This window comes from Rattus norvegicus, chromosome 9, assembly GCF_021556685.1.
Source record: "Rattus norvegicus strain SHRSP/BbbUtx chromosome 9, alternate assembly SHRSP_T2T, whole genome shotgun sequence".
In the NCBI taxonomy this organism is placed as follows: Eukaryota; Metazoa; Chordata; class Mammalia; order Rodentia; family Muridae; genus Rattus; species Rattus norvegicus.
The window spans coordinates 108,622,302-108,647,479 of record NC_141542.1 but is presented as its reverse complement, the minus strand read 5'-3'; the positions used below and the strand labels follow the sequence as shown (position 1 = coordinate 108,647,479).

General features: G+C 49.3%; 1 protein-coding gene across 2 annotated transcripts; it reads right to left on the bottom strand.

Moving 5' to 3' along the window:
• Positions 1-1,017: 1,017 nt before the first annotated feature.
• Capn10 (calpain 10) lies at positions 1,018-13,040 on the bottom strand. 2 transcript variants are annotated; one of them, XR_015628877.1, is made up of 12 exons: positions 12,752-13,040; positions 9,717-9,848; positions 8,345-8,541; positions 7,358-7,575; positions 6,332-6,473; positions 5,473-5,639; positions 4,986-5,248; positions 4,006-4,870; positions 3,602-3,863; positions 1,938-2,137; positions 1,706-1,751; positions 1,018-1,455 (listed from the first exon to the last, which is right to left on the bottom strand). XR_015628877.1 is itself a non-coding variant. In NM_031673.2 (12 exon segments), coding segments are annotated over 12 exon segments (2,001 nt in total). In that variant the 5' UTR covers positions 12,893-13,015; the 3' UTR covers positions 1,018-1,425.
• Between the last annotated feature and the right edge of the window lie 12,138 nt (positions 13,041-25,178).

Genomic DNA, 25,178 nt, shown 5'->3' with positions numbered 1-25,178 from the left:
TAACTACTCAGGAAGAACAGTTTGTCACAGGTGATGGGGAGACAGCAGGCCTTGATCAGAGTGAATGTCCTGTCAATGCTGTTGAAGAGCTGTGTGCATGGGAAGGGGATATGATGGTGGACTCAGCACTGTAGCTGCAGACTCAAGAGGTCTGAGGTGACAGGGATGGAGGGATGGATGGATGGATGCCTCGGGAGCAGCTACAGACCAGTAGGTGGCTGATGCCAGCCTGATTGAAGCCCTCAATGGTTATTTTCAAAGGAAAGACATATTCTGTCAAGCCCCCAGGCCTGCTCTAACCCCAGTTAAGCTATCTCTGCAAGACAGGTGGAAACTGCCACTATAGGCTTGGTGAATACCAAGGGTTGTAGGATCCAATTCCAAAGACAAGACAGCCCTTGTCAATAATAGTGGCACCGAAAATAGCTGCCCTAAGATGGTATAGTTTAACAACTCCGGTGATGTAGAGGGCCATCAGCCAGACATGTGACCAAGCCAATCATGGATGGCTGGTCCTGCCTACAAAGGACATACTTGCTGTCCACATCAATATGACCAGAAGTCCCCCCAGAAACTGTGGACTTCTCCTCCATGGTTGTGTACTGGGCGGGGGGCATTCAGACATCTAACAAGTCTGTGGGTCCAGCCAATGCTGACAAGCCTGTCGTCACAGTAGGACACAAGAGTGGCAGTAACAGTTCAGTAAGGCCAGCTTGTGCAAGTGGAGGAGGCCTACTCACTGTAGCCACTCCTGACTCCAACCACCTAACTGGGACTGACTTATAGAAACGATTGATACCGTCAGCACATTGCTGGGATTGAATGTCACAGTCCAGGTGGGACTGCAGTTCAGGAAGGCCAAAGTAGGATGCCAAAATGGCCAAAATCTTTTGTTTCCCATCCCTTGCCTCTTCCAGAGCCCTAGCTGCCCTCACCTGTCTTGGCGCACTTCCAGTTGTGTGGCTGGCTACTAGAATGCTAATTGGGCCTTGGGCTTTTTAGAACAAGAGCAATTCATAAATTATTCATGTTTATTTATAAAGTCACATTCCAAAAATATTTCAAGTAATAAATAGTTTTTAGCATTTGTCACAATCTGCCTGCCTGGTGTAATAAGGCTTCCAAAATCAAGAAGGGAATGTGGATTCTGCAAAGCCTTCCACAGCAAACCTGGGCCCCAGGGACCCTCCTGGCCTTCACTGAGGAATGAAGATACCACTTGGGAGTCCTAGCCCCGCCCTGCAGTACCCACTGGACCCCAAGATGTCTTCAATCCAGGACAAAGCACCCTATTTTAGCCCTAAGATCCACACTAGGCCTCAGGGCTGAGGAGAAGCTTGGCTCATGACTGGTTGGAGATGTGCCTGGATGCTGGGTGCAGGAGAAACAGCCACTCTGGCCACAGCCAGCACACAGGTTCTTGTGTCAGGCTTTCATCACTGCCATGAAGGAGACCTGCACGGGGAGAGGGGAAGGTTGGGCCCAGCCCCTGTTCCCCACTGTCCTTCCAAACACCACCTGAGAATGACACTCAGTCCAGCTCCCAGGGTTCTATTCTGTGGCTCTTTATGACGGTGTCACAGCACCGTTTATCTCAGAGGTCACTTGCAGCAAGGCAAGGGAGGAGGGTAAGGGAATTAAGACCCAGACCACCAAGCAGATGTGGGCAGGAGAGTCAAGCAAGGCAAGTGTACTACATACAAACCTCCTGGAGTAGCTGGCCCAGCATCTCCTGGCTGTGAATGGACTGTCTGTGGAAAGAACATCTAGTCATCTTCCAAAACTGCCTTACATTCCTCCCACCAGACCCAGGCCCTACTCCCAGGCTTAGACCAGCAGGCAGGGGGTCTCAGCCTACAGGCCCACCTCTTGGCTCTGCTCGGAAGGCAGGAGCCTGGACATGCAGGCCATGCACAAGGCTCATATGGAAGACCTACCTGTCTATTCTGGTTGCTATGGTCACTGTGAAGGTACCCTCTGTATCTGGCAGGTAGGTGGAGGGCACAATCCTGTAGTTCCCCGCAGAAAGGAGGCAGAGGCGGCTTACTTCCTGGGCATAGCAATGTGGTACACAGCTTAGCAGTGGCTCCTGGAGCAGCAGGGAACACGCATCCTGTTTTTCACCGTCTGCTGGAACCTGGGCAACAGTGGAATCGGCATAGAGCCCTACTCAGGGTGGCATGGTTTGCTCTCACTTTGCACAGCACCAGCTGAGGGAACACTGCCCTGGCTCAGCTGGTGCACCTGAGTGTCTCAATCCTTGACCTATGGAACCACTGTGCTGAGGAGCAGAGCCATGGAGACAGGACACTCTTGTCAGAGGCCCTGCCAAGGGCACCTACCCTGAAGGACACCAGATCTTCAGTAGTCAGTTTCACACGCTAACCAGGCCCTGACACAAAAGCACTCAGGAGTACTGGATGGCCCTGGGCAGGGCACTCTAGTTTGTAATCCAGGTGGTCTGACTCAAGATTCCGGGAGTCCAGCTTTCTGGGATATACGGACACGCCTCAACAGAACTTTCTTAATGAAAAAATCCTGTTCTCTCCCTGCCATGCCACCTGCATTCCAGGTATAGATGCCTCCAGCCAGAAGAGTGAATCCCGTTGTAGGCCAATACACCCTCTGCCAATGCTCACTGTGAAGTGAGAGCCCAAATGGACACAGCCTTATGGGATGGGAAGCCTCGATATTGTCACCATGGAATCTGTAGCCCATGACCCTTGACCTCTAGCACAGCACTTCTCTCCCCTCTCCCATTTCACCAACTAACACTTTGCTCAGTCAGTGTGTTCCCTGCCTGCTAGCAGAGAGGCAGAAATGATAAAGAAGCACCCTGGGGAGATCTGAGACTCACTGACTTCTCCATCCAGAGCAGCCTGGCAGACAACCTGAGGTAAGCAGAGCCCTTGGGCCATCACAGAACCTCCATGCTGAGGCCCTCTGGTGTGGCCTCTCCTCCATTACCTATGGCTGCCCTGGGCTGACAGCCTCAAAGTACAGTTCCCAGAAGAACTTTGCCTCAACCGTGCAAATATCTATCTAGAATCTTCTTGGCTTGTTGACTGTGGCTGTAGCGCCTGACCACCAAGCTGTCCTGCGACTGGCAGTGGCCAAGTACAGGTCTCTCTGCTGTTACTTGTCCTTCTGGAGTCTATGGCCCTTTCCAACAGAAGCCCAGACTTCTGTCCTGCTCTACCTGATTCCATCATAGAAGAGCTCTTGCCAGTCCCACCTGGAACAGAGTGACACAGGAAAGCATGGGCTGTGAGACTGCCCATGGGTGTGTGACTACTGCATGTGGCATAGGTGAGCAAGGCCTCTCTACAGTAACTGCCTGGGGCCACATACACCTCAAGGCTGGGCTTCTGCCTTAGAAGCCCTAGAGAAGTCCAGAGTCCAGGGTCAGAGGTAGGAGGCACACAGTGGATGGAATGACCTCAGACAGGGTATTTGGAGTGAGGTGAACTATCCCAAATGACCCCAGTGAATAGTCTTTCTTTCTGAGTCTTTCATGAGGCCAGCCAGCTGGACCACTAGACCGAAATGACAGAAGCCAGCCTCTGTCACAGTTGTGGGCCTCTCCTCAAACCTAACTCACCTGAAAGACATGGAAACCAATGGGGTGGAGCTGGCTGTCACTGAGCCGGCAGTGTTGCTGCAGGGTGAGACGGATGTAGCGGGGACCAGCACCCTCAGGAACAGAGAAGGGGAGGCAGGGATTGCAGGGGTAAGAGGCAAAGTTTCTACTGCCCCCGGCTGTCTGGCCAGCTCTCCAGCTGCCCTGCAACTGCACAGTCTCCCACTCGCCTGCAGGCAGGGCTGCTCCAGGTGATGCACCCTTGGTGGCCAGCCTGACGGCACTGTCAAGAGGACAAACACAGAAGGCACTGGCAGCCTGGTCCAAAGGACCCTGCCAAGTCCTACCTTCACACTGAGCGCACCCTTGCTCCTCCCCAGACCTCAGCATAGCTGGAGGAGACCCAGCTAGCACTGGCTCCTCACCTGAGGGAGATTTTCCCGGTGGAGAAGACTCGGAGCAGGAACTGCCCTGGCACATCCTTCAAAAAGGTGCTAGGGACAGCCAGGTAGTAGCCTGGTGAGAGCTCACAACGCAAGTGGATCTCACGATCATACGCATGGCATGCAGTGCCAGCCACCGGGGGTGCAGACAGGACTCTGGGCAGGCTGATCTTCCGTTTCTCTACCTGCATGAGTGGAGGCAGGCGGCTAAGGAGAGTTACACCTGTGGTCTGGGCCTCTGCCTCCCTGCTCCTCACTGCTCAGGCAAAGCTCCCTGGAGACTTGAAAAGTCCAAGTCTATAGGCAGCCCACAGCATTCTCTGCTAGAGTCAGGGGAAGATGCCAAAGACCCAGGGCTTCTGTCAAAGGGGCAGACAGGCATATGCAGAGCTATATTCAATGAGGCCCAGTGCAGCCTGGGGAATGCTGCAGAAGGTGCTTTCCAGGAACTTCTTCGCAAGAGGAAAGGCCCATGACACAGGCCACACTCACAGAGGGATAATGAACAGTGGTGTGAGTTGTCACATGGTATCAAGGTGTACAAGATTAAAATACGGCCACTGAGTAATAAGCAAAGAGCCAGTCCTGACCTACCTGTTCTAGGAAATAGATACCAGTTGGTAAAATTGACCAAATGCCTCACACTAAAAGTACCCTAGACACGTTAGGCTGTAACGGAGGAATCAGAGGATGGCAGCTAGGTGGAGTACACAAGGCAAGCAGCAGTCCTAGTGTGATGGGAAACTCTTCCCTTGAGGAAGATGGGGCTGCAGAGAGCGAGCTAGCCTCCACCTCTGGATGGGGTGGGTAGCCTTCAATCAGCTGCTTCTTGCTGTATCAGAGGTGTCTGATGACAGAGAACATGGACAGAGGAATCAAAGGCCAAGGATGGGAGCTCCTGGGTCCCCAGCCTCCAATATGTCTGCATATCTTTCCACCATGGGACCAGCAGATGGACTCACCTTCCAGATGTGCAGGCCCACAGCCTGGTAGTCTTTGCCTGGGAGGTTCACTGGTGCAGGGCTGGCACCCGCCAGTGCCCGGGTCTGGCCCACTAAGCGCCTCCGGGGTCTCTGAAGGACAGCCACACACACCTCACTGGGTTCCAAGAGCCGTAACCAGAACTTGGGGTTGCAGGGAAAGCAACTGTTGTTCCGGCAGCCTCCAGCTGATTGCCCTGTCACCCAGGCACCAGGCAGTGCCCGCGTATGGCACAGCACCTTCTCTAGTGAGTGGGAGAGCATACGTGTCAGCTCTGAGAGGATCTTGCTAGCTCCACAGGCCAAGGTAAACACCCCAGTGGCAGTCAGCTCACCCTCTGAGAATCACACTGGCTCCCTTCTCCAAATCCCCAATCAGACAGAAATGACTGTACTCAGTCCCTGCTGTGCCAGCCTATGCAGGCTCCTTGCTTCACAAAGGAGGGTCCACTCCTGCTGGCGGTCCTACCTGTGTAGAGACTTTGCAGGTGGCCGGCCTCTGTGACTGGGTAGCCGATGGTGACCTCATCAAACTCCCTGAGGAACTCCTCTTCCTCTATCCAGAACTCTCCTTCCTGGAGTTGTGCCAGCAGCTCAGACTCCTTAGCTGGCTCTACCTGGTTCCACCCTTCACCGCTGCAGGAAATCTCATTTCAGTGCAAGCTCAAGGGATTATCAACTGGTAAATAAGGCAATGGAACCCTGGCTGGGCAGAGAGCCCCAAAATTTTGCCATACACTGCAGAGTAAATTCCTTTGCTAAGTGTCCTATAGAAGGTGTCTTCTATGTGCTGGCTGTTCCTCAGAACCTTTCCTTCCCAGAAGGACCACACACTGAAAGAAGCTGCCTTCTTAAGGCCATTCGAGCCGAGGCGGCCTTCAGTGTCTGGGGGAGCAGTCATGTTGAGTAGTGCTGTTCAGTTTAGTGGCTCCAGACCCAGCCTGGGCTCAGAGGGTGGTTGGGGTCCAAGAGCCACAGAGCTCTCAGGCCTCAAGGGGATCCTGGCTTAGTTGGGTCTTAAAAGTGAACTGAGGACTTTAGCTGTAAGTCACCCTCAAACGCCTACTCAACCAAAACCCTGGCGAGGTATTCACTATCCTATAGGTACCCAAGGTAAAACCCCGTAAAATATTACATGATCCTAGTTCTTCCAAGACCTAGAAAAAGCAAGCACTTCAGTACACAAATGGGAGAGAGTGAGCTTTGCTACAGGAAGGCAAGCACCCTCCTGGCAAGTGGACATGACACAAAGGGTGAGCCTAGCAATGGGCACGGATGCCCAAAGGGTACGACCCCTCTTCCCACATGAGCCTGCTCCCAGTACTTACCCTTCTCTCCAGAGGCCCTGCCAACAACGCCGGCCCCAAGGGTTGTGAATCCTCAGCAGGAGGATACCCTGACCAGTCTGACTCCTGAGCTCCTGCAGATCTGAGATGATGAAGGCATGGAACTCCCCGAGCTCCCTAGCACCTGTGAGAACAGCCCAGTCATGTGCAAGACCAGCATCATTATGACCCCAAAATGGACAGGACACACAGATTCCTGCTTTCCTGCCCATGGAAGATGCCCTAGGTCTCCATAGCACTAAGGAGCTCTGTTTTTAAACACAGGCCATGAGGGCTGAAAGCTGGGCCCTGGCTCCCTGCCAGCAGGGACCGATGATGCCCACAGTTATTCCTTCTTCTAGGCCTCAGTTCTCACCATGGGTGTCAGTACAGGGCCAGCTCTCAAACACGAAACCAGTACTGTCATACTGAGGACTTGAGACCAACCTACCTGGCCAACACTTGACTACCTAAATTCTAAGCAAGTCTGAAACTCAACAAAAAAACAAAAAAAAAAAAAAACAACAAAAAAAAAAACCAAAAAAACAAAAAACAAAAAACAAAAAAAAAAAAAGAAGAAGAAAAAAGATCTGAACTAAACTATCTAACATTATTGGATGATAAAGAAAAACCACAGCAGGTCCAGCAATGGGGGGAGAGATTCCAATTTATGTAAAAGTGGTATACAACAAAAAGTACACTAAAAAGTTCTAAGTGGTTTACAGTAGTTCTATTTAGGTGAGCTTTTTTTTCTTCTTTATTTTATATACAAACTTTACCTCATGAACCTTAATATGTCAGTAAGATAAAAAATGGCTTTGGCCTTTGCTTGGTGAGCAACTGGGGCAGGGATGATGGTGTGGTCAGCTTAGATGCTGTTCTTGCTACTGCTTCTAAGCTGCCTGTGAGCAGCAGGGAACACAAAGCAGGTCCTGCCTTGCCCTACATGAAAGGACTAGTCCAGGAGAAGGAGGCTAACCTCTCCCTGGAGGAGGGCTAACAGGAGGGCACTATGGCCATGAGCTGCACCTGCTCTCGGGCTCAGCACAGAGCAGCTGAGCAGACACTGGTCCTTGAGACGGAGTAGCTGCTGACAGGCTCTGTGCTCTCCACCACTGGGTCTGTCCTGCTGGCCGCTGGCTTTCCTTATGTCCTTCAGGCTCCACCTCTCTGCCAGGCTGCCAGTGAGATCCACCAGGGCATCTGCCACCTGCCCTGCCCACAGGTGCTCATAGGATCCATGAACCCTGGGAAACCAATAAACACAGGAAGTGTGACCTTGCCACTGGGAGCTTCTTGGCTCTCCTATTCCCACAACTGATCAACCCCGCCGCCCCCCAAAGTATCCACCCCACCCTTTCATGGCACCAGGATTGCCTCTCTGCTTTGCATCACACCCTCATCCACCTATAAACACCAACATCTGCTATATTCCTGTTGCTTTCTGCCCAGGTTCAGACCCAGCCTTCCTCTAGTGTGGGCAGCAAAGGGCAGGACAAAGGGCCAAAGGGGCAGAGGCAGAGAAGCTCCACCCCAAGCTCAAACCCCATGGTCCCAAGTATGACATTCTGCTAGCCTTCTGAGTCCCTCTGCTCAGACACCTGCCCAACAAGCTGCCAGCCTCCTTCAGCAAGATGGATGTAACCCCATGCAGAAGGGAGTGCAGGGCTGTAATAATTAAGTGCTATTCCACACCAAGCTCCTCGCTCCCCTGCAACTGGACAACAAACTACTTGAGCTGAATGTCTGGAAACATACACGGGGGCATCTTTGCACTGGGACTGAGGAATGAGGGGACCTTTCTGTGGAGTGCTGGGAAATATGGAAGGGAAAGAGTGGGCAGGGAGGGCAAATCGTAGTCCTAAACACAGAGCGTCTATGTCAGGACCCACAGGACTGGCTGCCAGACCCTGAGGAATGCATAGGACTCTGTAGCCCAGGGCAGATGAGCTGGGCCTCTGGAGACAACTTGGTGCTGAAGCCTGGCTGACCCCGTCACCTTTGTATCACACATACTTAGCGTAGGCCTTTTCCAGTAAGGGAAGCCAGAACACATCCTCTCTCTGGCATCGAGAAAAGCAGAGTCTCCCGGCAAGACAAGGCAGACGGTCATCTATGGTCACTTCCTCCCAGTGTCCAAACTGCCAAATCCGACAGGTGAAGAAGCCTTGGTATTCCTGGTCAGACCAGCCTGGCTGTCCTGGAGGGAAGACCTAACACAAGGAGAAGACAGACAGACAGCATGGGGTCACCATCAGTGTGCTCCCCAGCATTCCTGCGGTGTAGCCTCCATTGCAGACACTTGAGGGGCCACCCGAGAGCCACCATCACCTGTGCTGCTCAGTGTCCTTGCCATACAGCCTTGACAGAAGCCCTATGAGCACCTGCTGAGAGCAAAGGGTTCGGCTCTGTTGGATGTCATATATATTATGTCCCTATCACACCAAACACAAACTAGACACAAAATCCAGACTTTCATATAAATACCTCATGTCCTAAAGCTTATAGCCAACATTTCACTGCCCCAAATAAGCATTTGACCTGAATCCAAAGCTTTGGCAGACAGGAGTAACCCGATTTTTTGGGGTGGGGTGGGGTGGGGTAGTGGTGGTTTTGTGTTTGAAGACAGGGTTTCTCAGTGTAGCCCTGGCTGCCCTGGAACTCACTCTGTAGACCAGGGTGGCCTTGAATTCAGAGATCCACCAAAGGCATGAACCACGGCTACACTCAGCTTCCATAACCTACAGGCCTAACATCTCTTCCTGCTTCTATAGCCAAGTGCCCCAAACTGGCTGGCTACACTCATGAGGGAGACTCGGTGGGGGCTAGCTCTACCACCCAGACACACAGGAAACATGATGACGATGGTGTCAGTGCCTTCCTTTACAGAAAAGTCAGATGCCAACAAGGCTGTATGTACAGGGAGGTAACAACAGTGACAAGCTCAGCCCAGGGCTCAGGACACAAGAGTCACGACTGGGTTACCCCTCAGCACTGTCGCCTTAACTGAGCAATGAGACAACCTAAAACATGTAGCACTGCATCTCAGAAGACAGTTGCAATGACCTTTTTCTGTGGGTATTTAAAACCTATGTTTGAAAAAAATAAAAATAGAAAGAAAAAAAAAAAGAAAAAAAGAAACCAAATTCCAAACCAGAGACACCAGCTGCCTCTGCTGACCCTGTTCTACCTGCTAGCTTGGCCTGATTTTGTGTCCCAAATGTGTGGGTGGCTCTGGTCTGGTGGACAGGACACACTTGGGTCACTGTCTTTTCCACCCATGCTGCACAGAATCAGATGTGCTGCGGCAGGCCCTGTGTTTGGAAGAACTTCCTGTGCTGTACACATAGAAGGAACTGAGTGGGAAGAAGCCTGAGGTGGCCTGTACCTGGTCCAGGAGGTGTCGACTCTTCTGAAGGGCGGCACAGGCACACAGGAACCAGCAATCCCCCAGCAGCCCTTGCTTCACCTGTCCTTCCCATGGGTTATCTGGAAACAGTTGAGGTGTGGCACAAATGTCCTGAAATCAAAGCCACCTAGAGTTAGCTCACGCCTACAGCTACTCTTCACGTAGCACACAGGAACCCAGGACAGGCTCTGCGAGTGTTTTCTCATCATCTGAGCTTCCAGCCCCAGATGGAAGGAGAAGTTACTTCTCTGTCACCCTATCCTTCAGCTTTTCCTTTGCTACACTTCTCCCACACCAAGATCTCAATTATGGATGGCCCTTTTAAATACGTTTAGATATCAGCTCTACTCTATAAATGTGTGGTGACAAATATCAGGCGGGTCCTTTGTATTGCAGAAAGTCTACTGTGTGTCTACTAGGTTCAGTGTCCCACATACCTCCTGCCTTGTCTCTCTTCTCATTCCCCCTGCCTGCACACCTCAGCTACCAAACCTGTCCTTTGCTTCATAAAAGCCATTGGCCGCCTACCCACCTTCTGCTACCTCTCCTTTCTACCTGTTTAGGCATCCCATTCCAGAGGCGGACCATGGGGGAAGGAGTTCTCCTATCTTTAACATCTAACAGGACAGTATTCCCTTCCTAGGCTCCCTTCAGTGACAGCTTCTCAGAGAAATTACCAATCTTGCTGCCCCTCCCTTCACTCTCGGCAAGTCAATCATCTCCCACACTGCCTCAGTTTCACCTGCGTGATGTCAGATACAACAGGCATGTCTTGTCTGTCCTTCAGTAACTTCCCTCAAGGGCATGGGGACCCCCTCCAGCTCCATTATGCCACATGCGCCTTTGGTACGTGACGTCACAGCCTGCTGCATCTCGCCTGCTGCTGACTGCCCATTAGGGTGCTCTTTCTACAGTAGGTTTTAAGGCTAAGTCTTGAGACCCTCCTCTGCCCCTTCCACTCAGGTCCTGGGTGGCTCTACCAAGCTGGACTGTTACGGCCTCTCCCAGCTGTCATACTCTTCCTGAGCTTCTGACCCATTTACCCAACAACTCCACTCGGACAAGGGAGGAAAACCACCACCCATCTATCACTCTGGCCAGGGAGCAAGAGTCTTTCTTTCTTTCTCTTTTCATCTATACGTAAATCATGTGTGCTTGTCTGTGACACAGTGTGAACATGGAGGCCAGTGGCCAACTTACTGGAATGGGTTTTCTCTTCCCATCATGTGGGTCCCAGAGACCACACTTTGGTCATTAAGCTTGTTAGTAAATAACTTACCTGCTGCTCAGGGCCATTTCAATAACTCAAGAAATCACTCCCAAAGCTGTCTACCGCAAAGCCCATCTGCATGTCAATCCTGACTTCAAGGACTACTGAAAGTGCAGCCCCTACTCTTGCCCTGTCCATCATTTCCCTCCCACTGCTCTTCTGTCTTGTTTACAACTGTTGCTACAATTACATATAGATACACTCACATGGCTACAATATAAAAGTGTTGAAAAGAACAAGATGATAATAACTATTCTGTGTCCTAGTCACCAAAGAACAGTTCCAACAAACTCACTCCTTAATTGAAAACCCTCCACAGGTCTCTCTTGATGCCTATAACATATTTACCCATTTGTATGTTATGTGTGAGGGTTTTGCTTGAATCTGTCCGTGTGTCCATGTGCATGTAGTGCCTTCAGAGCCCAGAAGATTGCACTGGATTCCCTCAGACTGGACATACAAATGGCTGTAAGCCACCACATGAAATTCATTTATTAAATTTTATTTATTCACTTTATAACCTATTATCAATCCTTCCTCTCCTCCCAGTACCTGCTCACAAAAGTCCTCCCCCTATTCAACATTTCTCTTCAGAGAAGCCTCCCTCTGGGTGCTATGCCCTCCTATCCCCTCCACTCCCCCCACCCTGACCCTGTACATCAAGTCACTGTGGGGCTAGGTACATCCTTTGACACACACACCCCCTTTTAAAGTAAAATCAAAACCTAAACCCCAAGGGCATAGCCCACAGGGTTCTTTCTCTCCCTTGCCTCTCAGTGTTGCTCAAGAAAGCCAGGATGCCTATCAAGGCCGTTGTGCCAAGCTGCTGCACAAGGGCTGGAATCCGGCCAGTTGTCACTGTTAGCGCTATATGCAAGTGGGACAGGCTGTTCCCTGGGTAGTCTTTCAGCTGATAAGCTACTTCTAAAACACTAGCAAAAGCACTAGGCCTGAACATCCATCCATTTGAGCTGCACCAAGTCCAAAACTTGCTGAGAGGCGAATATCCACATGTATGCTGCAAATGACCAAGGCTGATGGCTGGATAGAAGCAAGAACGTGGGAGCTGTGCTTGTTATAATGGTCAGGGGTTGTGCCAGCTTATTCAGCTCCCACCCTGAGCTTCTCTGGGTCAATAGATTTGTACCTGAAACTACAATTGTGCAACTGAATACATCTGCAATAAATGGACCAGTCGACCCCAAAACTACTGGTTGGTGACTAGAAACTTTCCTATCTATTTAACAATACATAGTTCCAACTGCCTGTGCCATCTAAGGGAAACCCGAAAAGCAGCCGCTTAGATTTTTCCCAATCGTTAAGCACAATGTTCCTGTGTTCTGTGCTACCTTTTGGTGTTCATACCCCAAAGGATACTAGAAAGAATGTAAGCAAAGTGCATAGCTAAGAAAGATTTGTCGTAGTACATTGAATTACACCCGACTAAACTTAGGTGGTGGGATAGAGGCTGGAAATACTGCCTCTAACCCCTTCTTCATATCAAAACAACTCCCTACTACCTGACTTTGGTTAGTAGTATAATTTAGTAGAAACCCCAAGGCAACATCTAAAAGACAGATTGCTTCTGTCCTCCTGAATCAGGGATAACGACCTCATTTGAATTCTCAGGGTTGGCTATCACCATTTCTGAATGGGCTTGAAGAAGAGGTCCTGCTAACCACGGAGTCCACCTCCGTGAGAAATGCATCCACGATACCCGCCCAGGCTAGGGACCCCGCTGCACCTGGGGCCGTCTCCAAGTGATGTCCTCCCGAAACTGGGCCAGAGGCGTGGACAAGTTGTAAAAGAGCGAGGAGTCCGAGGCGGGGAATGCGGCGTCCCGGAAGAGCTCCCGCGCCCGCGTCTCGGCCCGGACCGCCCGCATCTTCGGCGCCCTGGGCTCCCATCTGCGGCCCCTGGACTCGGTCGCCGCCCGGAAGCGAGTGCGCTGCCTTCGCTGCAAACCTGGGCTGCTTAGCTAACCGCGAGACCTACTGGTGCAGAGCTGTCTAGCGCCTCGAGCTCCGTTGTCTAGGTAACCGGGCTGGAGCCAATCAGGAACCGCGCTTGCGTCATGTGACAGAGCCTAACCACGCACGCGCTCCAGCTTCGGGTCGTGCAGGACTCGGGTCCGCTCTCGCGAGAGGGCGTGGTCTCCTTGTTTCTAACCAGGCGGCGCTAGTCTGATATCAGTTTGCTTCAATTCCCGGACAACGTGGCTGTAGCCACTTGAACTCGGAGTCTAAGGGACCACAGGAAACTGAAAAGTCACTTTGGTTTAGGTCGCTTTGCCAGTGCTATCCCAGCGTGCAGCACCATTTCCAGCACATATCGCTGATCACAGGCGTTGTCTACTTCCCAGCATGCTTCGCTCCTTCCGGTGTGAGGCAGGAACTTGGCACACCGGTGGTTCCTCCCTGTCTTCTGAAAGAACCAGTGAGGAAGTGGCTCAGCAAATCCTGTTGTTACCCCTCCGTCGTGGTGGCGGGTGTATTGTCCTGGGGAGGCAGAGGTGTCATTGGGGTTGTAACTTGCCGGGTTCGGGCACTCGTCTCAAAACAATTAGACGCTGTGAATTCTTACATGGCCACGGAATGCGGCTGTAGCATTCTTTGAACCCCTAAATGGCCAGGCTATGGTTCTGTTAACTGAATGGTGACCACCTGGACTTGTGGCTCCACGATTATTCACTGCCAGGAGGACAGTGATAGCACTCTCCTTCTGGAACCTGCTCTTCCAGTTCCCAGGAAGGATGCAAACCAGCCAGGGGCTGTTCTCTGTTCCTGTTCCAACCTAGAGGTTTCATACAGGGACAAGAAGGGAGATGAAGAGGCTTCAGACCTTGTATAGACTGCTGTTTGCCGCCTGTTAGGGCTGCTCTGATTTTTGCCGCCTCTGGCCCACTTTTTCTCAGTCTTGGATAAAAGGTAGTCAAAGGAAATTCGGTTTGTGCAGTTAAGTAGGTCAAGTACCCATTGCGGAAAGAGGAACAATCAGGTCAAGCTTTTACCCATAACCTGCTGCTTCAGAACTTAGACAGTTGCTCCTGCACTAGCAACAATTACCGCTGTGGCAGTACTTAGGGGCAGCTACTTGGCTCCACCAAGTCTCAGCGCCATGATTTGAGGTGCAAGGCATCCCCTTACTGAGGTTATAAAAGAAGAGTAGCCACAGAACCCAACATTTCTTTGGAATGCTTTTTCATTTTGTACTTAATATTGACTCAGGTCAATATTAAGCTGCCCTAGAGTTGAACCTAATCATTAGGGGACTGGGCTCGGTTTTCCAGGAAGTCTTGAATAATTGTGACAAATCATCCTTCAAGAGTTACGCACCACTGGTTCACCCCCAGAAGTCTCATAGGAGTGGTTAGCTCAGGAGAACAGCTCCCTAAGGCCACATTCAGGGCTGGGCCACAGGCAGAGCCTTACCTCCAGAATCTGGGAGGAAAAGTGTCTCAGTGTTACTGTTGTTGTGATGAAACAAGACCGAAGCAACTTGGGGGAAAAAATGGCTTGTTTTGCTCACATTCCATATGGAGGGGTGCTGTTTCCTGACTTCCCTTCCATGGCTTGCTCAGCCTGCTTTCTTAGAACTGCCAGAGCAGAGATGGCACCACTTACGATGGGCTGGCCCTCCGGCTTAAGAAAATGCCCTGCAGCTGGATCTTATGGAGGCATTTTCTCTTCTGAGGCCCCGTCCTCTCTGATAACTCGCTACCTGTGTCAAGTTGACATAAAACTAGCCAGTATAGACAGGAAGGCAGCTGATGCTGATAAGACAGTAGCCTAGACCCGCAGGATGGTTGTACTTTAGTCAGAGATGGTGTCAGGGCAACTTATCAATTGACCTGTTTTAACCCTCATTCTAGAGCCCTATGACCTGTTTTCTTCCCCGTATGTGCCTGTGCTGGCTAGTTGTGTGTGTCAACTTGACACAAGCTGGAATCAACCACAGAAAAAGGAGCCTCCCTTGAGGAAATGCTTCCACGAGACCCAGCTGTAAGGCATTTTCTCAATTAGTGATCAAGGGAGGAGAGCCCAGCCCATTGTGGATGGTGCCATCCCTGGGCTGGTGGTCCTGGGTTCTATAAGAAAGCAAACCAAGGAAGCCAGGAGAAGCAATTTAGTGAGCAACACCCTTCCATGGATTCTGCATCAGCTCCTGCCTCCAGGTTCCTACCCTGTGTGAGTTCCAGTCCTGACTTCCTTTGGTGTTGAACAGCAATGTGGAAGTGTAAGCTGAATAAATCCATTCCTCCCTAACTTGTTTCTTGGTCATGATGTTTTGAGGAATAAAAACCTTGACTAAGACCGTAGGCTTGTTCCTGAAGCTGATTTGGAAAGGGCTTTCTTTTCCCTCCCGGCCCATCTCCACCCCTGGGCTTAGATCCTAAGGTAGAAGAACTAGTAGTAGTCTAGGTGGACAGATGAAAAGAAGTGTGAAGCTGGCTGGGCACTTTAAAGTCTGAGCCCAAACTGGCTGTGGGGGAACACCTCTAATCCCAACACTCAGACAAGAGTCCAGAGGATTATGAGGCCAGCCTGGGATACAAAGCAAGAACCTGTCTCAAAATAACAACGAAAACTTAACAGTCAGAGGTTCTTCATGCAAGGAACCCATGCTCCAGCTCACATCACAGCATCATGTGAGAATCCTTTACCACACTGATGTCCACCATCACTCCAACCTCCAGTGGGAAGACAGAATCAAAGCCTTTTGCACACCTATGGATGTCTTGGAGCCCTTTGAAACATGAGCCCTCCTTGCTGCTTTCTAAACCATTCTTTCTGCCTGCTCTAGTTTTTTCAAGGGAATGTCCCCTGACTACCTCCGGCGATCCTGTTCTGAAGCCCTATATGTCCACTGTTGAGTGGTCACAGCTAAGCATTTCTCTGACGGTTACACATTCTCATGGAGATGCAGAGATGAAAGTAGGGTCAGCCTTCAGGTTACCAGGTTAGGTCGAAGGTAGTGGTAGAGAGTAAGAGGCAAGCTCAGCCTTGGAGAGGAGAGACCTGACGTGCCCTCAGTGACCGGCAACAGCAGCCAGAGAAGACGATGAGTACTGTAGTCTTCGGTAGACTAACATGTTTGCTGGGGACACACTTTCCAGCTTCTATACTCTCATAATAACACTGGTTTCAGTTCTTTGTTTTTTGCTAAAGTCATCTAGGAATTCTGACCCCTCTTCCTAGCTCTGAGGTCATAAGTTCTGAAAGCAGGGTGTGCTCCAGATCTAGATAGTGGGACAATAGCTGGGCCAGTGGTTAAAGTGCCTAGCGCGCACACAAACCCGAACATGATAACACGCTTGCCTTAGTTAGGGTTTCCACTGCTGGGAAGAGACACTATGACCACAGCTCTTAGAAAGGAAAAACATTCATTTGGGGCTGGCTGACAGTTCAGAGGTTTAATCCATTATCATCATGGCGGGAAGCACAGTGGCATGTAGACAGACAAGCTACTGGAGAGGTACCTGGGGATTCTACATCTGGATCCACAGGCAGCATGAAGAGAATGAGGCACTGGGCCTAGTTCGAGCATCTGAAATCTCAAAGCTCACCCCTAGTTACATACTTCCTCTAATAAGGCCACACTTACTCCAACAAGGCCTAATAGTGCCACTCCCTGTGGGCCTATGGGGGCCATCTTTATTCAAACTACCACAATGCTCTTACAATCTCTGTGCTGGAGGGCCATGGTTGGGACCTCTATGCTTGATGTTAATTCAGCCTAATCTAATTCAACAAGCCTCAGATCCCAGTGAGAGACTAGGTCTCCAACAAGGGTCAATGCTCCTCAACCTATTTCCTAACAACTTCACCTCACTGCCCACCCACAGAGCCCAGGGCCAGTCATCTGCTTTGTATCACATCTCTCAATCCTCAAACGTGACTAAAATGAAGTCATAGATGAAAAAGCACCAGGGCATACACACACAGGGCAGCCTGGAGTTGGCCAAGATCTTCCTGGTGTGATGTGCAGAAAATACAAAGGCGGGTACCCCTATCCAAGCCTCCAAGTGCCAACATGTGCAGCTGGAGTGCTTCCAACTGCTGAAGTTCGCTTGTAATCACATGGTGCCATGCCAGCAGACAAAGACCAAGGTACTGAGAACTTGGTGCAGACATAATACTGCTAAGTGATCTAGCTGGTCGGGCAAAATCACCATCTGTTATCCATTGGGGATGTGTTCACTCTAAATGGAGTTGTTCTGTTGAAAACTGTGGGATCTTTGTGGGAAGATGAGCAGGGACTCTGCTTTTACCGCCTACAACGCAACAGCCAACACCGTCCCAGAGTTTCCTCTAGTTGGGGACAGGGAGCAAGCCATTCACGGTTCTGATTTCAGGTCTCTCAACATAAGGTCAAAATGTGAGACTAGGGCTGAACACATCTGCAGGCTTGCCTGGGGCTAGGGCATGCACTCCAAATTCAAGTGACGCCCGACTTCCTCACTGTGTGGCCACCATAATTCATCTTTGCACAAGCTGATTATGAGGGCAGGTTTTTGCCAGAGGAAACTTCAAGAGAAGGCAGATGTGAATGCCACCATGTTTTGTGACCCACCTCGGATGTCACCGTCTGTTGTCACAATGTCGTTTCATTTAGGGGGTAGTAAGAATCACGACTCTAGGAGTGAGTGAACGGAGGCAGCACTCTTGTCAGCTAAAAACATATATCACACTTGGCATTGGGGGTCAGAGACAAGTCCTTCTCAGTGTCTGAGACTTCAGTGGAGAAGAGGCTTGGGTTCCTACAAAGAGCACGCTGAAGGGCAAAGTTGTAGCTGGGTGCAGTGCAGCATGCCTGTAACTCCAGCACTGGGGAGGAAGAAAGAGGACCACACATTCCAGAATGGCCCACACATAGCACGTTTAGGCCAGCAAGTGCTAGTGGTTGGGTGTCAAGAGAGACAGAATCTTGCAGGTCCTGCAGGATTGGGAGACAAACACACCAAAACGTGAGTGTAGGAAGCTCGTGAGACAGAACAGGGTACAAGCATCCTGATGTGAACCTGGGCTAGGCACATACAGAGTTCCGTGTGCAGATCTGAAATGCAAGGCACTTTAGGTATGTGAACAGGAACCACCCCAGAAACCCACATGGGCCATCTGCTGAGGCCTGGTGTCTTTCCATCACTTAAAAGTCCAATGTCTCCTTAAAAGAGTCAAAAGTCTTTCTAAAATTTCAAAATTTCTCTAAAATACCCAAGGTCTCACAACTGTGGGCTACCATAAAACAACAAAAATAAGAACTTTTTTTTTTTTTGCTCCCAGAGGGAAGAACCAGGGCACAGTACCAAGTCATAGCAAAACCAATGTCCAACAGTGCAAAGCTAAGTGTCAGATTCTGAGACAATCTTCTGGGCTAAGGAACTTGAGGATCTAAAGAGCCATCTCACTAGCTCTGCTGTCCATAACACACGAAACATGTCTCATAGACTCAAGTCAGCTCCACTCTGAGTTGCTGCTGTCCCTCGCGATCATCCCATGGTTCTGGTACCTTCCATATGCTAGGGTCTCCCCTGTAATTGGGCTGCACCCTCAACAATAGCCTCTCCTGAGCTCTCTTCTGTGATTCTTACCCTGCCACACAATGCCAAGCCTCAACTGCTCTCCATGACTCCTTCATGCCTTCAAAACCGACTACCTGGGTGACTCTCACACACTACCAAGTTCGGCTACCATCAGGAGATGCAGCCTTGGCCTCCTCTTGGGGCGTGGCTTCTGTGCAATAACTCTGAGGAAATACTCCCACACAATTTCACCTTAATGACCCTGGTCTCTTCTCAATCACCACTAATTTCCAAGCTCTGTCCCAGAAAGGGAAAGGTTTCATTTTAGTCATCCTGTGCTTTTTATTAACCGCAGCCAATTCTTTAGCACAAGCTGACCAGAAGCACACACTTTCAATTCAAAATATCACTTAGACTTCCCTGGTAGAGCTTTTACTTCCCTCTGAAATGTCATAAGCCAGGCCCTGTCACCTGCACCGCTGTTAGCATCATCTTCCAGCCTATTCCAAAAACACAAAGACCTGTCATAACGGCACCCCATTTCTGGTACCAATTTCTGTCTTAGGGTTTCTATTGCTGTCATAAAACAAAAGCAACTTGAGGAAGAAAGGTTTTATTTAATCTTATAATTCCAGGTAACTGCCTTTATGGCTTCTATTGCTGTGACAAAACACCAGGACCATAAGGAAATTGGCGAGGAGAGGATTTGTTTTGCTTACACCTGCACTCATAGTCTATCACTGAAGGAAGTCAGGGCAGGAACTCAAGACAGGAACCTAGAGACAGGAACTAAAGCAGAATCCGTGGAGGAGTACTGCTTATGGTTTTACTCAGCCTGTCTTCTTCTACTGCCTAGGACCACCTAGCCAGGGGTGGCACTGGACCCTCCCACACCAATCTTTAATCCAGACAATACCCCACATACTTGCCTTCAGGCCTGTCCTGTGGAGGGATCTTTCTTAATTAACATTCCTTTCTCCCAGATATGTCTAAGTCTGTATCAAATTTGACCAAAACCAACCAGTACACTGTGTATTACTGAGGGAATACAGGGCAGGAACTCAAGGACAGGGCAGAAACCTGGAAATAGGAACTGAAGCAAAAGCCAACAAGGAATGCATGATTCTCTTCACTGTGAGCATTCTGACAACATTTCAGCTTAAAAATTTTAATATGGCCCTATTACCAAAATGGATGACAGATTTAATGGGATTCCTATCAAATCCAAGGGCATTCTTCACAAAATAGAAAATATATCCCAAAATTCATATGATATAAAACTTCCTGAGAAGAAACAGCAAAACGATTGGCTTCGCTGATTTTAAATTTACATACTACACAGCCATAGTAGAGAAGCCAGCATGGTAGTGGCACAAGCAGACTCAGAGACCAGTAGAATAGAACAGAGGACCTAGAAATAAACCTGTTCAGCCATCTGATTAAAAACACAACAGTCCCCCACCTGCTGAGTGTGCGCACACATGCTTGCCATGATCTACATGTATGAAGATCAGAAGATAATGTGATGGTTTGTATATACGTGGCCCAGGGAGTGTTACTATTAGAAGGTGTGGCCCTTTTGGAGTAGGTGTGGCCTTGTTGGAGTAGGTATGACATTGTGGGCGTGAGCTTTAAGACCCTTATCATAGCTGCCTGAAAGCCAGTATTCTGCTAGCAGCCTTCAGATAAAGATGTAGAACCCTCAGCTCCTCCTGTACCATGCCTGCCTGGATGCTGCCATGCTCCTATTTTGATGATAATGGACTGAACCTGTAGGCCCACTCCAATTAAATGTTGTCCTTATAAGAGTTGCTTTGGTCATGGTGTCTGTTCACAGCAGTAAAACCCTAACTAAGACAGATAACTTTGTGAAGTTTGTCCTTTCCCTTTACCTGTAGAGGACTTTTGAGAATTGATCGAACCTAGGACTCCTGGTTTGCATAGCAAGCACTTTTTAATGCTGAGTCATCTGGCCTGCCAAGACACCAGCTTTTGACAAAGGTGCTCAAAAACGTGCTGGAAAAGACAGCCTTTCATCAAATGGTGCTAGGAAGAGGACATCCACGTCTAAGAGAATAAAATTAGATGGCTCTCTTACCTTCTATGAAAACCAAAATGGATCGAAGACTTTGCTATAAGACTTGGGACTTTTATACTGCTAGAGAAAAATGCTTCAAGATATACGCACAGACAAAAATTTTCTGAAAAATACACCAATGACCTATAAAGCAACAACAGGAATGAGAGATTGACTTGAACAAAATTAAAAAGCTTCTGTATATCAAAGAAAACAACGCGAAGAGATAGCCTAGAATGGAAAAAGGTCTTTGCCAACTGTACATCGACAGGATATTATCTGTAGCATCTATAAAGAAGCCTCTGGTGATTTGAATATGCTTGGCCCAGGGAGTGGCACTATTAGGAGGTGTGGCCTTGTTGAGGTGGGTGTGGCCTTGTTGGAGGACGTGTGTCACTGTGGGGGTGGGGCTTTGAGGCTCCTATGCTCAAGCTCTGCCCAGTGTAGAAGAGAGCCTCCTCCTGGCTTCCTGCAGAAGATAGTCTCATCCTAGCTGCCTTCAGATCAAGGTGTAGAACTCTCTGTTTCTTCTCCAGCACTAAGTCTGCCTAGAGGCTGCCATGATAATAATGGATTGAACCTCTAAAACTGTGAACCAGACCCAGTTAAATGTTGTCCTTTATAAGAGTTGCCTCGGTCATGATGTCTCTTCACAGCAATGGAATCTTAAGACAAAGCTCAAAAAATAGATACACTGAACCTCACCCAAATCACCTAAATTACTAAATAAGCAAGTGAACTCAATAGAAAGTTCTCAACAGAATAGATACAGGGGCAGATGAGGTAGCTTGGCAGGTAAAGATGGTCCCCATCAAGTCTGAAGGCCTGAGTTTGATCCATGGAACCCATATAGTAGGAGAGAACCTACTCCCACAAATTATTCTCTGACATGCGCACACCAATGACACACATTCATACACACACACAACAAATACATACATGTAATAAAACTCACAAATGACCAATAAATACACAAAGAAACCCTGAACATCCCTAGTCATCAGGGGCATTCAGATAAAAAAAAAAAAACTACATTGACACATGTAGCCGTTTAAATCAATCCAAGAAACAACATTCTACATTGAGCTTCTGTCATGGGGAATAGCTAATATAATCAACAAAACAAAAAAATTGCTAGCATGATATGGACTAGTGCAGCTGCCATGGAAAGCAATGTGGAAGTTATTTTTAAAAAAAATTAAAAATACAGCTACCAGATGATCGAGCTAAACCACTCCTGGGTTTGTACTGGAATGACTCTAAGTCAGTCTACAACAGAGATACCTGCGTATCTTTATTATCATACTGTTCACTACAACCAGGATATGGTATTAGCTTAGATACCCATCAATAGATAAACTGGATAAAGGAAACATGGTAAATAATTATAATGGAGTATTAGTCACAGAGAGCTATGAAACCATGTCGTTGGCAGGGAATTTGATAGAATTAGGGATTATCATGTTAACAGAAATGTTTTTGGGGGGGGGGTTTGCTGGAGGGATGGCTCAGTGGTTAAGAAGACTGGCCTCTCTTACAGAGGACCTGCATACATGTAGACAAACACTCATATACACAGAATAAAAAGAAGCTAGACTCAGACCAAAAAAAAAAAAAAAACTGTTTTCTAATACGCAGACTAAAGAAGGAAGGGGAGAAGAGAGCGAAAAATGGAGGGAATGGGAGGAAATTCGTGGAGAAGGGGGCTTGAGAAGGTAATATGTGAGTGCAGTATATAGAGTATGAAAACGCTATCACGAATCCTGGTGTGCTGTTTATGAAGCATTAATTAAAAGTCTCTGGCATCTACGCTACTGCCGTTACTGCTGTTTCATCGGGCTTGTTCCTATTGTGCATTTATACCCTGTCCTGTTTATGTCTGAGCTGTCTGCTCTGATGCTCTCTGCCCGTGGTCCCCAGCCGTGTTTTGAGTGCAGGCTTGGATTGTTTCATGTTGTCCCTTGTGTTGTTGGCATTAACCAGGGGTGATCTCAGTTGTGCCTTGTCTTTATGCCGGAAGTCCTACAGAACACTTCCCGAGTGGAGCAGAGAGCTAATGGCCACTCCAGGCTACACGAAACACAGCCTCTAGAAAGGGTCCCAGAAAACATTAGCTGGGCCCCAAGGATCCAGGTAAAGGCTCTCGGTAACGCAGGGACTACATGCAGACCCCCTGCCTTCAGGGGGTTCAGGTTTCTGCAGATTCCAGTCTCTTCCATCAGGAGCTTGGCCTCTAAAAATGTTTAAAAAATCAGTTTATGTGTGAGTGTTTGGTCTGCATAAACATCTGTGCACCCCACGTGCCTGGTACCCACAGAGGTCCGGAGAAGGTATCAGATCTCCTGGGACTGCAGTTACAGTCAGGTACGAGTAGCTATGGTGACATGGGAATAGAATCAGGGTCCTCAGGAAGAGCAGCCAGTGCATTTAACCACTAAGCCATCTCTCCAGGTCCCCTGTCCATTTTACTTTTTTTTTTTTTGACCTTTACTCACACTTCATAGATACCATGCTCCTACCTGCCTGATTCATCCCGACTTTCTTGAAATGCAGATATCCCCTAACCTTTCAACCTCAGCTCCTCTGACTAACTCATACCATCTGCTAAATACTCCTATGCACAGGTTAGAGTGGTCTGTGGGAGCAGAAATGGGACATGACCCTCAAGAGTTCGCACTATAGGCAAGACCCTCTCCATGTCTTTTAATCCCTGGTGCACTGCCTGGAAACACTTAAACTCCCCTCCATTGGTACAGATTCCTGGGTAGCCCTGAGAAGGGGGAAGGGGAGGAAACAAACCCCCACCATCCCTTTGTGGGTCTGATCGTTGTGGCTGAGGTGTATATTAGCCTCTATGCAAAAGTCCTCCAGGAGAAGGGGTGCTGCCCAACAGGACACTGGGCAGGTGTGGTATTGACTGGGGTACGTTGTGGGTAGAAGCAAATGTTGGGGTTTGAAATGTTGGTTTGCCATGGGATGTGAGAACAAAGCACCCACTGAGGCTCACTGGTGACGACTCACAGGCAGGCAGTGTTTGGAAGGGTAGGGTAGGCATAGTGCTGGAAACACTGGTTGTACTGACTGCTACAGGCTGCCCTAGCAAGATGTTTGTTACAGGGAAGCAACTCTAAGGCAGTCCAGCTTTGCCAGCCGGAGAAAGGGCACAGGTGGAGATCAGGAACGCAAGGGCATGGCTGAAAGTGTGCTCCTCTGTGCCGCCAATGGCATGCAGAGCCATAGCCTGCTGACGTCAAGGATGGCATTCTAGGCAGGCACTCAACCTACAGCATCCTTCCCTGCCACCATGGCCTAAACCTAGGTGGTAATTTAGGGAGTCATTTCTGATTTTATGCAGATCTAAGTAGTGGTTGGAGGACACTGTGGGTACAGCTGGAGCATCCAGAATCAATACTCTGGGAGATCACAAAGGTGTCAACTTGTATTGTCAAAGAACGAGCTGGCGACGGCAGACTTGAAAGCTGGAACGGTTGAGAGAGATTGTGCTGTTGAAGAGGGCTGTGTAGCTGTCTTCAAGTGTGGGCTCTCTGGGTTGTGGCCCTTCGGCCAAAGAGAGCAAGGCTGAATGGAATACACAGGATTCTTGGCATGCATCCTCCAGCTGCCCGCTATATTTTAAGTCTGAAAATACCTCTCGCTCCCAGTGCAGGCTCAGATGTGGAACACTTGGCCGTCAAGTTTATAGTGCTATTTTGAAGGCTATGAAGCCTTAAGGAGTTAGGACCTGGCTGGTAAAAATAAGTCCCTGGGGGCTGGGCTTCCAGTTATATTTGCCTTTAGTTCTGAACTGCTCTCTGCTGTCTTGTACTGAAAGATCTCAGCAAGCCCCTGCTGCCATTGAGGGAGCCTTTCCTGCCACCAGGGCCTAAAACAACAAATTATTCTTTGTTTCCATCAGATACTGTTACAATGAAGAATAGTAACCTTTCTCTTCTGCAGGTGTCTCTGCAGTTATCCTCTCTGACCAGTGCTGGTTTCCAGGGATGGTTTGAGTAGTCTAGAACCTCAGGCAGTGCCGTGGTGGGTACTATGCACGTACACTGTCAAAGGAGAGGTGACCCTGAGTCCTGGACTCATTTGGGGTGTACGATTAGAGGACTTGACTGTCTGTGCTGAGGGGAGATTCCTGAGGAGAAAGGCGAATGGGACATTTAGTGACTGGATAGTGGGTGGGAGGCTTCAAGTTACTTATCTTAACATTTCCTATAACCATGTGTGAAGTTGACGGTGACTGAGTCTGGCAGTGGCTTGTGACAAAAGGCATGCCACAGTACACTGCTAAAGTTGGAGGACGCAGAGTACCAAATGGTCCCAATGGTGGCTCTGTCACCAGCTTGTCTTTGAGCAACCACAAGGAGTGGCTCCACTGGTCACGTGGAGCTTCCCTTTTGTTAGCTGAGACATCTGACTGACCTCACAGCTTGCCAGAGTCCAGTCCCAGCATTCCTGCGGGTCCCTGGAATCGTACCTCTATTGAACTCTACAGTTGGAGGCCTGAGCGCCCCAGTGATAAAGGCAGAGGTGTGGTTGGGGTCACAGAGATGAAAGTCCAGA